Below are 13,605 nucleotides of genomic sequence, written 5' to 3'. Positions count from 1 at the left end.
TTTTTCTCAATCATGGGCCAGATTGGACTCCACTGGCTCACAGGCCATCTGTTTGAAACCCGTGCCGACAATCACCATATTTGGGTTGGAACCATCCATTTTTGCCATTTGCCATTTTTGCAGTTCTGATTTTGTGTCTTTTTCTCCATGTGTCAGCATGAAAAGGGTGTGCTTTAAGACCCTGGTGGATGAGGTGCAGGAGCTGGAGGCGCTGTCCAAAGACCCAGGAGCCGTGGTGCATGGGAAGAGGTGAGGACAATTCCTCATTAATTCATAATAAAATGGAATAAGCAAAAACAGTGGATCAGCAGGGATCACCTCTCAGTGTAAACGATCCGACTGGCTGCTGTCCCAGCCCACCACTATGAGTGTCTCATTTTGTCTCCTCTACCTCTCACTGGAGACACATCTGTCCAACAGGAAGTTTGTCTTTCATTGGATCGTTCTTCTGCGGCGAGAGAGAAGAATTGCCCTTTATGTGTATAATGATGTCTGTGTCTCAGAACTGTTTTTCTTTGTGTTGTTCCCTGTAGTTTGACCGAGAGAGCCCAGCTCCTGAAGAACGTCTTTAAGAAGAGTACCGTCAGTCCGTACCGGTCTGAATCCATGCAGCAGAATCTACTCCGTACGTCAGCGACACACATGTGCTCCGCCACCCACACACGTGTGAACACACCTACATTTTCAACACAACACAAACAGACTCACGAGGAATCACTGATCCACACACACCCCACCATTCCCATCTGTAGCATCAGAATGCAAGTTCACGCTCACACTCGAGGGCATATGGATGCACAACTACAGAATCTCACAGATTTACAAAACTGAACCAAAAACCTGAAAATTAGGTAAGGATGGTTGTTCTTGAGAGCTGTAGATCAGAGCTGAAGCAGTGGAGTCATAATACTCTGGATTTGAATATCACAATGGTTTCTGAGTCAGATCTGGAGAATTTTGCTGTGGATATTAAAGCACCTGCTGATTTATGAGGTCATAATATATGTGGCGTCAGATGGTTCACATACACAACGTATCAAGTTACTTATGTTTCCTTCCAGGAGGCGCTGTTATATGGCAATTTCCTTAAATATGGTACACTTTGGTGTCCCATTACTCTAGTTAATGCGTTAGAGGCACAATTCCCGTGTTTTTTGTTTTTTGTCATGGGAATAAAATGGTGATTTTGAAATGGTCTCGGATTTTGGCCACACTTCAGAGACCTTTACCACCTCGACTGTATCCAGCAATTAAAATCATATATAAATGTCATAAGTTTGACAATCTATTTGGTTCATAGGGAAAAAAAACTCATTACCAAAAAAAGAAAAACTATTTAGCTGTGTCCCTTATTATCCATACACTTCCATTGTAAGTGCCTCACTGTAACCTCGATTTTTGCTTTTTTCGGAGGGACTAATCGAAATTATTTTTTGTGGTAATCAACATTATGCCACAAATGCTGTCGATTGAGCTTAACTTGTATTGAACCCGGAATATTCCTTGAAAATTGTGACACCCAAGCAGTCACATCATTTGGACCCTTTCTACAGCAGAATATAAAGACAAGTAAATAATGTCATGTCATTCCATTTTTTATATATATATATATATATATATACGTATATACACACATACAAATGAATGCAAATTTTACAAATTAACTGTGAAGCTCAAATTTTCAACCCTATTTCCAAAATTATTGTGAGGAAAGATTATGAATAATTTTTTTCATTTATGAGAAATACAAGTTTATCATGAACTACACACCAACATTTGGTCCAAAGCGTGCTTGCGCCTACTGAATGATAGCTTAATTTAGGGTAAATTTGCAATGCACCTATTCTGACATAGTGTTTTTGCATTTTATTTATTTTTGTAGTTGTTTTAAATGTTGTCCATTTAATTTTGATATTTCTTTAATGTTTCACACAAATCGGGGTTTATAACTGTATTTAGACATGCCCCAAATGTTTCGTAACAGGGTTGCAAACTTCATACAAAATTAATAGAAAATAATACAGCTAAAATTATGATATTTAGTTTGACCCTTTGAGGCTGTTGATGTACATTTTCTGCAGGTTAAACATCTCCTTTCAATGAAAATTTATCGAAAGAAAAAATTCTGACCCTATATTTGCTCCTTATTCTAGGAAAGTGCCATATTACACTTGCGCTTCTCATATGCTTTCATTTTTCTGTTTAGTTTTACATTGATATTGCTTTTCTTTTTTTTTCTTTTCTTTTTTTTCATTTTCTGTTTGTTACCTCTCTTTATTTTTTTCTTTTTTTGTGTGTGTGCATGTGTTTGCTTTTAGGTGAGGATGGGGGATGTTCAATGATAGTCTGATGTTGTTATATGCATTCTTACCCTTATCTCATACCTCAAAACATATTACTATTGCATAACAGAAAAATATACATTAACACCACACTTAAACCTGCAATTTCCATCACGTCCTTCCCATTCTCCATCTATGCATGTGCTGCTGTTCTGGTGTGTTTTGACTGACAAAAAGTGTCATATTTAATCATTTCAATGTCCTGCTGTCATTTCCGCAATGTATTGCCCTCTCGGCCTCTTGCATGTGCCCCCACCGAGGCCAACAGGTAGAGGTCAAGTCTATTGAGTCATAAGGTGAGTCATAGATTAAAGCTCCAAACCCAGTCTGCAGTGATGTAGAGACTGTAGTGCTATATTGACTGTGAATATTCAAATCAGGGTTCCCACAGGCACAGAAAACCTGGAAACGTCAGGGAATTATAAACATCAAAGTGTTGTCCGAGTCTGAATTGGTCATTGAAATGAATAAGATCTTAAAAGTCATGGAAATGTATAATGCACAATATAAATGTTTCCAGTTCTGCTATGCTCTGAATTATTTAGTTGGCTAGATATTGAGTAAAACTTGCTCGCAAGCCATAGTGATGAGAAAATAATTCTTCGGTTGAAAAATCGGTTGAACTAGTTCACAAAAATTGCCTAAATGACACATTAATCAGAATGATTTTTAAAAAGTAATTATCCAGTAATCATAAATGACTGGAAAGGCCATGGAAAAGACATTGGACAAGGCCAAAAAAATACATTTGGGACCCATTTTAATTCTACTTAGGGTCCAAATCAGAGGATCAATAGCTTTTTTTTACTTCCAAAGACTTCAAAGAGCCAGCCTTGATCAAATGAGCCACATTTCTTTTTGTTTTATTAGAAAACGTAGTTGTTTCTTCCAGGTAGAATCAATAATCTGACATTACAATACTTTCAGCGTCTTATTTCTTGCCAATTTCCATTTTGGAGTCTGCCAAGATAATTACTATTGGCTCCCCTGATCACCTCTACCAGCCCACCCACATTGCCATTGCTGGTTTTTGAGGTCCCTCTGAGAGCGATTTGAATTCTGTTTATTTCTGGAAGCTAGCAGTCAGGATGTCTTGCATACTGATGCCATTGTGCATGTATCTTTCTACAGACAACTGACCTCCTTTAATTTGAACCAATACAAATATTTTCAGTGATTTTAGTCCCATTTGTGTTTGTAGGTCATTGCTTTTTAGACACACAGTGCATAATCCAGACAGTCCCTTGGATCCCCCATATGAGTTTATAGATAGCAGAGCACATCCTGCTCATTTTCCTTAGGATAAGTACAGAATTAACCAATTTCCCCCATTTGTGTCACGTTTTAATTTATGATTTGTTCTATCACTTTATTTTTTTAAAGGGTTAGTTCACCCAAAAATAAAAAAATGTCCAACATTTACTCACCCTAATGTCATTCCAAATTCCTGACTTTACATCTTTAAACTTACCGCATTGCGACTGATCATATGACACACGAGAACCGATGGCATCTGGCATCATTTACGTCAAATCTGACACAACACATTTCCATGCAGCATATTTGATCATATGTCACTGAGATTTGGATTTGGCACGACAAGAGAGTAAATAAGTAAATGATGACAGAATTGGCATTTTTGGGTGAACTATTCCTATAAGTTTGTCCATAGACAAGAACATTGCATTCAGTATGTTTGTTTGATGCCTGTTCTGTTGTTTGCAGATGGCTACGCGTTCTCTCAGGATGAGAACGGAGTGCTCTCCCAGTCTGAGGTCATCAGAGTCTATGACACCACCAAGCAGCGGACCAATGAGTGGTGAGATTCAGCCTGCTGAGCCCCGCCCCCTCTCAATGGTCACTCTACTTTTTAAAGGCTGACAGAGAGCTGAAGCCTGTCAGTTTAACTTTGGCCAGCCTAGGGCTCACCCTGGTCAATAACGGATATGAAAAACACGAAGCAGTGTGAGAGGGAATTGTCCTATTCTTTGAAAGGAAAAAAATAATAAGTTCTGCTCTGCTGTAGTTGTGCATTCAACAGCAGACACAAGCACTGTGCTCGCATATTTTAGCCCAGTCTACGGTCAGTATGGTTTGTGATCTATCAAATGGAGGAGAACAGCATGAAAAACTGACTCCTCTTTCCTCTGCCATTCCTTCGGCTCGGAGTGTTACAGACAAATATGTGGTGATGATGAAGATGGTGATAAAGGTGTTGAGAAATATTTGTTATAATGGTCTTTGACTGTGACTTTGTTATCATTAATGGCACATAAAACTCCTCTGTTGGTCAGAATGCTCCCTTTTGTTGTTACTGTGTTGTAGTTTTATTTGCCACAGAAGCTAGATCCGAATCCCAGATCACCAGTGAAAATTTCAAGTTCCAAAGAGCCTTATGAATGCAGTCTCTATTTTAAAAAAAAAAAGTTTTAAATAAGTGTTATAAACAGGTCATTTATACACTCCTGAAATGCACTCTGCACTAATTTGACTACTTCACACCTATTGTTTTTTCCATGTAAAATTTAATGTATCAAGGCCTTACATTTGTTGTTGCCTTCAGCCAAAACTGGGTGTTTTAGTTTTGTTTTTATTTTGTTTTTTGTGGGGGGTGTTTTGTTTTATATTTTGTTTGGTTTCTTGTTTTTTGCTTTTTTTTGTGTGTGTGTTTTGTTTTATGTTTTGTTTTAGTTTTGTTTTGTTTGGGGGGGGGGGGTTTCTTCGCTTTTTTGGGTTTTATGTTTTGTTTTTAGATTTATTGATCAAAATCAGTTTATTGCTTTGGTTTGTGTTGTTTTAGTTTTTTAGTTTTTTTTTTAATGATTTGTTTATTGATCAAAATCAGTTTATTGTGCCTGGTTCTTTCAGATCCTTTGCAGCTCACTGATATTTTTCACTTTATGCAATTTGGCAACATTTCAAATGCATTCTTGAACAAGTTCCTGCATTCCACATCTTACACGGCTGCAATGATTACAAAGGTGCCTAATAGGAACTTTTTTTTCTCCCTTTAGAGATAGTGTTTCAGAGAGACTAGCTAGGCAGTGTTATGGCATGCTCACACTTTAGACCAAAATAATGATGTTGTTCATCACGTATCAGGCTGTTACAAGAGTGTAATGCCAGATTTTTAAGCCACACATTGAACCTTGGCCCCTTTTGTGTGTTCAGCTCATCCTAAGGGGCTCGTATGAAGGTATTTTACCGTAGATGATCACAGCAACTTTTATTTGACTTTAGTAATTCCCTAAGAACAGAGTGTAAATCCTTCAAACATAAGTGCCATTAGCATAGGGGAAGAGCAGAGGGTTTCGCCACACCCACACACATGATCGATACAACTTTGTCTCAATAGTTATTATGTGAATTTGTATTTTTATATTAAACCAAGTGTGATTTTTGGATTGATCTGCTTTGTAATGAAAACGTTGTCCCTCTTATTTGTGGTTCCTCTTCAAAAACTGGTCATGGTTCATGAGCTTACTTTGCCTTTGCCTCTTATTAATGCTTCTTTTTTGATGGTGGAGTTTGTGCGTTGGTTCTCTTCTCCCCGTGGGAGAGCACATTTTGTATAGTGCGTCTGTGCAATGTGTGTTGTCCGCATGTGCATGTGAGCTAAGTTTTGAATGCGTTGATGTATGCGTGACCGTGTACGTTTGTGTTTGTAATCCTGTCAGTATGCATGTCTGTTTAATTATTCTAAAACTTTCTCATGGTGAATCACTATTTGCCAGTGAGACAGCTTACTCGAATGAAATTCCTGAATATTTTGAGGATGTGTGGGTGTCCTTGTTTTCCGATTGTCTGAAGCAGCTTGATTCTTTCGTCTGCACGACTCCAGGTATACTAATGGTGAGCTATATGCTGATGCATGGCCCTGTACATAAGCAGGTCTGTGCAGATGTAAGTGTGTGAGCGCATGTGTGTCATCTGTTTCTGTCCCTCAGTCCCGTCTTGGCTGGGAATTTCAGTGCATATGAGGCTCTGACAGAGATGTTACAGAAGGCACTCTTTTATCTTTTTACATATGTGATGAAAATGATCTTATCTAGTTAATATCAGTTGCAGTATTATTTATCTTAATACATTTACATGTTTGTAATTTAGTTTTAAACCTCAGTGTAACTCAAGCCGAAAACGTCATCTTATTTTTTATTTCTACAACAAGAATAGTACATTTATAGCTATTGTGCATTGTTTTGTGCTTTGAATTGGTTCTCTTGTTCTGTCATCTCACTGATTCAAACACTGGATATTTGGCCCTCTGATGTGACTCCAGGTAAAATGTGACATTGGTTAAAGGACTGTTGGACTGTTGCTTTCTAAACTTTTGTCTGTCAAAGTGACTAATTGCATGAATGGAAAAGTCGCTTCTTGGTTAAGCCTAAATGTTATTTGTGCTCTGATTCTCCCACTGGTGTTGGTCACTTTAAAGAATGAAAATGCACTTATGTTGTTTTGAATTCTCTATTAGGTGTTTTATTTTGCTTTGAGATCTTTTGTTTGTCTTTTTGTTCAGTGATTGTTTAGCATGTCGGAACTGCAAACTTTTAAGTATTTTGTCTTTTAACTGCCATTAATGACTACTGAAATAAACTTTACAACTTCAACATGGAAACTGAAGTCCTTCTCTCATAATTTCTTGTTGCCTCTTTCTCTAAATGACTAAAGTTTGACTAAATTCTCATGAATATGTGCTGAGGAATAACTTGATTCTAGGTGTGCAAGATATATTAGTACTGTAATGGTTATGTTCAGGATCATATATGTTGAACACAATAATCCCAATACAGATCAGCCTGGTGTAACGGGAGTCAGCTGGTACGTGATAGCTGTGCGGTAAGTGTAAACCTCACTCCCCTGGCCTCAAGAGGCGCACTAGCGACTGATGTTAGAAGCTGTAGCCTTTAGCCTTTTCATTAGCGTGCCCGCCTCCCATGCTGGCTGACGCCAGTTCAAATCCCGCTCGGAGCGGGTCAAGCAGGACTGGTTACACTGGCACCACACTAGCAGACTCCGAACAACTCGATTTTGGCCAAGGGTGTCACACTTGCCGACTGTTTTGCCGAGTTCTTGCTCTCTTCAGTCGGAGGTATGACACTTGCAGATACAAAATGGTGGAGGGATGATGGATATAACAACTCACTCACTCTCTCTCTCTCTCTCTCTCTCTCACTCTCTGATTCCCTGTCACATGGAGCTTGCCTAAATAACAACAGGAGTACTGCGTGAGCATAAACATTTGTAAAAGAGTGATTTAGGATGTGATTCATAGACTAACTTTACCTTGTGAAAATGTGTGATTGTGTATTTATCCCCTCAAGGCTTGCCATAGAAGGCATATGTCAATATGCAGCTTTCAGTGAGTAAAGAAATTGCATTCAATAAAAACAGACTGTTGTGTCTGCGCTTCCTGATTTCTTTAGTCATTTTAGTGTAGGAGAAAAATGCAGGAATAAAACACTTGGTGACAGTCACTTTGGATTACAGTCATTGTGCTGATATGCAGCTGAGTGCGATCACAGATGAAAACATTTAGATCAGCTTTACGTCTTGTCAGTTCTTCAGTAAAAGAAGCAGCTCATTGGTCACTTGACGAGAACACAAGAGCCCGCCTTGGCGACAGAATGATTTTTTTAAGCAAGCCTGATATGCTTTTTCAGTTTTTGAAGCCATTAACTCAGCTGGGAGTCCCGACGGTCAAGTGATTAACAACCTCCTGCTGGCAGAGCCTAATGTGCACTCTGTCTCTCACCTACTGGCTGCCGATTATGTAAATTAGGCTCACACCTGAAAATAACTGGAAATATCAGCTTGTGAGACGGCAGCTTAACTCTCCACTGGGGTTTCATTGAACACAAATTCATGATTTGGAACCTATCTCTATTGTTTCCATACTGTAAACTTCCCATAGCTAATTTCCTGTATATGCCAATGCAGGTCTGATGCATACTGCAAAAGCACAAAATTATTCTTTTGCAGAAACATACGTGCATGAATCTTTTATACTGGCCACTTGCTGGCCATGTTTGTCTCTTAGAAAGATAGTAAACTGTGAAATATTTCTTCGATTTCATGTCTTCTTAAAAAAATACCTTTGAGATGCTTCATCTCTGTACAACACTTGCTCTTGCATTATTGTTTTTCATGTGTACTCCCATCCCTTTTAAAAGGCAGTTAGGGCATTAAAATTAATCTTGATGTCTTATTGGTAGTCAGCAATAACTGTTTATGGGAACATTGAGTTTTCAATGAATTTATCCTGGCTTGAAACATAAGCACTTCCCATGAAATGTCATCTGCTTCCAGTCTCTTTTTAAAGAATCAGTTAAAAAAAAAAAAAATAATAATTATTAGTCGGCCTGAATGATTTTACTATTAACTCTTAATAGTATTTAACTCTTAATTCTTATCCAGTAATTACAAATATCTGGGAAGCTCATTGAAAAAGTAATGGAATTTCATTAGTCAAAAAGTGTGGAAACCCTGAACTCAACATCCAGTTTAAACCACCAACCTAGAAACTATTCTGACAAGCTATTATTGCCAAAAAGTCTCCTCTTTCATTGTGTGAGATTCCATTTCTCCAAAAGGATTAAAATTAAATTTGTTGGGGTTTGAAACAACTTAGAGTGAAATGTCTAAATCTAAATTCTTTCTAAAAGGCAGAAGTAGCCATGAAGCTGGTCATCGTGTGTGGTACGGAACAGGATGTACTGTACATAATGTCATCCTAAACAGGAAAAGGCAGAGAGGGCACAATGATACAACAGCTCATGTCATGAATGCAAATAGATGACCTCCCTCCATCATTATAGTTAGATTTATCCTTCTCACTGCTGGTCAGTGATATTTTTAGAGATATCTGTTCCATATTTTAATAACAGTTTCTTTATGTTGCCGATGCTATCTAAATATATTCAAAGACTGTAACCAGACCTTTTCAGAACTGTATGGAAAACTAAGTATGAATCCATAGCTTAAAACAAAACATCTTTTGTTACAGGATTTCGGAAGGCCATTTACTATTGTATTCTAAAACCGGACCTCAAATGCTTATCAAGTGTTAGTGTTCAGCTTGGTACCTTGAATGTGATGTGTGTAATTTCTGCAGCACCAACATCACCAAACAGACTTGAAAAATAATGAGTGTTTTCAAAAAGGTTTCCCGAATACTCCCCCATCTTCCATTGTGCCCCATCCACAAAAACTAACGAGACAAACTAACCATAGGTGAAATAACAAACGGTTTAATTTAACTTGAAAACACTGTTGTTTAGAGCCTGTAATACTTAGTTCAGGGTCTTTCCCATGACCAAATGATGTGGTTGTTGCTTGTGTGCACATTTAGAAACATCTTATCATTTACAAAACTTTGCTCATATCACAGGCAACAGATATAAACAGTGTTGCTAATGTAATGCGAAACTGAACCAATAATGGCTTTCATATTGCTACAAATTATACAAAATTAAAGAAAAGCCTTCTCCAGAACATTCTGCAGACATTTAAAACAGAAGCCGTCCCACAGATAGCGAATTTAATTAATATGAATCTAAGAGCAGACTGTGGAAAGTTCATAATGTAGCTCACTGTGGCTTTTAAATAAGATTAAAATACATGGACATTTGAATACCTTTTTTAATCATTATGAAAAATCTCTGTCTCAGTCTGGCCTCCTCAGAAAAATAAGATAACCTACAAAAAACTTCAGCATTCATAAGAAACCCTCATTCATATATGGCACTATTTGTGAGATTGTCCAAAAAAAAAAAAAAAAAAAAAACTTGTATTACTATTTCCATTGTCAACCTGATCTCATGAAACTTATGTGACTGTGGTGATATTTTTCAAAATGGCATTACGTGGTTCATAACACGTATTGTGGCAGATCCAAGGTGAAATGTCCACTGAGTGGCGCTAAAAGGGATACTTTTTAAATCAACAAAACCTTCCTCCTTAACCTAAACCTTAAACCTAATTCTAACCAAGTGTCATAAAAAGCTAATGTGAGATGAAAAAAACAATTGCAATTGCTAAAGCAAAAATGTAATTTTGTGCCGTTTCTAAGACACTTTTGGCTCGTGTCAAAACTTGCATGCTTTTCAGGACTTGCACCCTGTTCCTTCGTGAGCTACCTTACAAATTGACTCTTTGTTAAGCTCTGCCTCATAACACACTCTTTTTGATGCTGTTAACTGTTTATTTATAATCGCTTTTACTAAGACTTGAATCAATACATATAAATGAATTAACGTTCAGTTATTAGCTTTAATTTATCTTGGAGCAAATGTCGTTGCAGATGTTATATGTTAATTTGGAAATGAGGGCTGACACAGTTTAATCCAGAACATGCTCTTTTGCAGATTTATTTGAAAAAAAAATTATTTATTTTTTCCATTAAGAAAAACTGTGCATGTTTCCTCTCTGGGTAACTCATGTCACTATTGCAAATGACCCGGCAACCAGGGGCGTAGCAGTCATTTTAAAAGTGGGGGGACACAGTTGTCAGTAGGTGGCTCACATGGACCCAACACTTACAGTGCAGTATTAATATATTACAGTATATATTAATATATAAGTATTATATTAATATATACGTATTATTTACTTTTAATATTTGTAGTATTTTAAAAATTCAAGTATTGCAAAATTTTGCACAATTAGCTGCAAAAATAAAGGGCATATTGTGGATCACTTGCTTCTGTTTCACACATGACAATAAAAGACTGAGCACAAGCTGGCCTTGAATAAATTATTTAATCAATTCAATAATGACAGTTGTGCATGTGCACAGTTTTATTTTATACTCTGTGCTTGTGCGTTGTGGGATTTAAATGTATCCAAGTGGGTCGAGTGCTTTGACTACGTTCACCAAAAAATTTTCAGATCCATTTAATAATTCAGTGACCATTTCTGGTGATGCCAGAAGGTGGTGACAAATGAGTGTCTTGTGTGAAATGAGTTAGTCACTGAATCAACGATCAAAAGAACATTTTAATCCTTTAAAATGTTTATGTCTACAGACCTACAAAGAGACTTAAGTAGAGGTTTTAAGCATTATAAGAACAAAGCAAATCTATAATTTCCCTACAGTTTGTGAGCTGCTGAGCATGACTTTTATCACAAGACAATAATAGTCTTATAATAATTCTGAGTTTCAATAGCGTCCATATGTTTTCATGTATAAAAAAGCGTGTCTACATATCTATTCACTTCAGTAAAATGTGAAAAGTTTAAGAACACAGCAGATCTATCTTTTTTTCCTGCAGTTTGTTGACTGCACACCAACATAGAGATAAAAAAAACAGGAGCTGATATTAAAAATAGCTTTACATTTATAATACAGATCTAGTAATCTGCTTAAATTGGCAAAAACAACCAATCAAACTATTACCTCACAAACATAATGTAAAAAGCATAACTTAATGAAGACTCATGCGCTGATATAAACTCCACTTACAATGTGTGCTTAAAAGGTTTGTCCTTTGTTTTTGTTTTCTGAAGTGCATTTCATGTAATACTGCCAATCAAGAATGATATGCTGATAAATAACTCATTTGTGTGTTCCTCATCTCTAGATTATTAATTTAGATCAACATCAATGCCGATAAAAAACAAGGATAAATGAGCATTGTTGAAAGCAACTTTGTAGAAATGAACTGAGCCGTGTTGATCAGACTGTCTGACTGATGGCTTATTACGTAAGGATTGTTTTGGCTCATGAAACTCACCTGTGATTGGCTGGATGGTCGCTCAATCAGCCCAAAGTAACAAAATGCAAAGAATACTGTATACAAATCCACCATTTGGACTCAGTATGGGTTTAGCTTGGGAAAGTGCAGGGGACAAAAACCACCTTTTTAAAGAGTGTGGGGTAACGTGCGGCTGCTACACCTTTGCCGGCAACAACGTGTTTTACATTTTTGGAATATTTTTATAAAATCCCACTTAAAAGTACACACACACATTACTTCCATAGGCTGTCATTGGAAAATAGCAAACGCATGTCAGAGTAATGGCGGCAGGGCAACAGTTGCTAAAACAGGATTGGTGAGAAGCACTTTTAAGGCGGGGCATAGCGAAAGGTCAGTTAAGCACTATAGTAAGTGTTTTGAAGTCATAAGATTGTGTGAGGAACAGGGCGAAACGTAAGTGTTCAGGAACTGATAATCTACCGTTTTACTGGTAAATTGTGTGAAAGTGAATAAAAGTTGATGTTGTTGCACCTCATGTTCATTTCAACAGGAAACTGCCATGATACGTACGACAAGCCACAAAAAACTTTATGCAAAAAATTAGGTACTGGAAGGTAATTCTGTGAGACCAGGTTGCCCATTATTGTTCTTTATCTCAGATACAGAGGCTAATTTTTTTTGTGTGTGTGATACTGTCTTGAGTATTATTGAAGTCATTATCATATTAACAAATGAAAAGTGCATAAGATATCTGATCCATAGTCGGTTTAGGTGCTTTGAAGCAGGCAACCATGTTCTGGCATCTTGTATTTCATGCTTGAGTGTCTACAGATTCCAGTCAAGTTCATATACTGCTTTACAATAAAGCCACACCTCATGCTCTGTTATCTCACGGCCAGCAAGCACCCACACTGCTACTCATAAAGTCCATAAACCATCTCACAAGTGCCAATCTTGCTGGCTGAAACACATATTAGTGCCCATTGTCTTCCAATGCAGTGACTGAATGGGAGCACCTGTAATATGAGTCTACAACAACACCATTGTGAATGTCTGAGCCTTTGGTGTCTGTCCTTTTAAGCATTTCCCGGCAGCCAGCAAACCCCAGTTCAGCTTTGGCTGAAATCAGCAAAGCCCTTGCTTCCGGAGAAGGGTTCCTGCTGCAACGGAAAGAAGTACTGCTGAGGCAGAAGGAACCCGGAGCTTTGTGCCGGCAGCAGGGTCTGGTGTTGGAGCTGTAACTGGCTGTGGCTGTGTGGGTGTTGCAGAGAGTTACTGCCCTGTAAGCCCTGTTGGGAGGTGTAGGGTGGTGGAGGTGGTGGGGGCAGAAGGGGTTGAGGTGGGGCCACGGATACAGGAGTAGATGCTGAGGAGGATGAGACCATTAGGAGCTGCTGTTGAGAACATGGCCCAAGTGCGTCACTCCGGCCCAGGGAGAAGCGACGGACCGAGCTCCCCCCTCCTGCTGAACTGGAGCTGGTGGTGGCCGTGCTGGACTGCCGCGATGGTGTCCGCAGGCTGGGCGGAGCTGTGGTGAGGATCATGGGAATTATCTCGCCCTGACT

At 38.2% G+C, this 13,605-nt stretch overlaps 2 protein-coding genes across 5 annotated transcripts in view; one reads left to right on the top strand and one right to left on the bottom strand.

The window, feature by feature from the left end:
• The window catches only part of LOC127417775 (phospholipid-transporting ATPase IA-like), a 215,299-nt gene extending 208,339 nt beyond the window's left edge, over positions 1–6,960 (top strand). For all 4 annotated transcript variants that reach the window (XM_051657995.1, XM_051657994.1, XM_051657993.1 and 1 more), the window contains 3 exons: positions 157–249; positions 534–625; positions 4,068–6,960. In XM_051657995.1, the coding sequence (XP_051513955.1) occupies positions 157–249; positions 534–625; positions 4,068–4,165 (283 nt within the window). In that variant the 3' untranslated portion in view covers positions 4,166–6,960. The remainder of the gene's footprint in view (positions 1–156; positions 250–533; positions 626–4,067) is intronic.
• A 2,616-nt stretch (positions 6,961–9,576) lies between these two features.
• The window catches only part of LOC127418286 (protein shisa-3 homolog), a 7,112-nt gene continuing 3,083 nt past the window's right edge, over positions 9,577–13,605 (bottom strand). The window contains exon 2 of the mRNA XM_051658808.1: positions 9,577–13,605. This exon is cut by the window's right edge and continues 140 nt beyond it. Within this exon, the coding sequence (XP_051514768.1) occupies positions 13,150–13,605 (456 nt within the window). The 3' untranslated portion in view covers positions 9,577–13,149.

This window comes from Myxocyprinus asiaticus, chromosome 27 (assembly GCF_019703515.2).
Source record: "Myxocyprinus asiaticus isolate MX2 ecotype Aquarium Trade chromosome 27, UBuf_Myxa_2, whole genome shotgun sequence".
In the NCBI taxonomy this organism is placed as follows: Eukaryota; Metazoa; Chordata; class Actinopteri; order Cypriniformes; family Catostomidae; genus Myxocyprinus; species Myxocyprinus asiaticus.
Note: the sequence above shows the minus strand (reverse complement) of the source record. Positions and strands in the feature narration are given on the sequence as shown.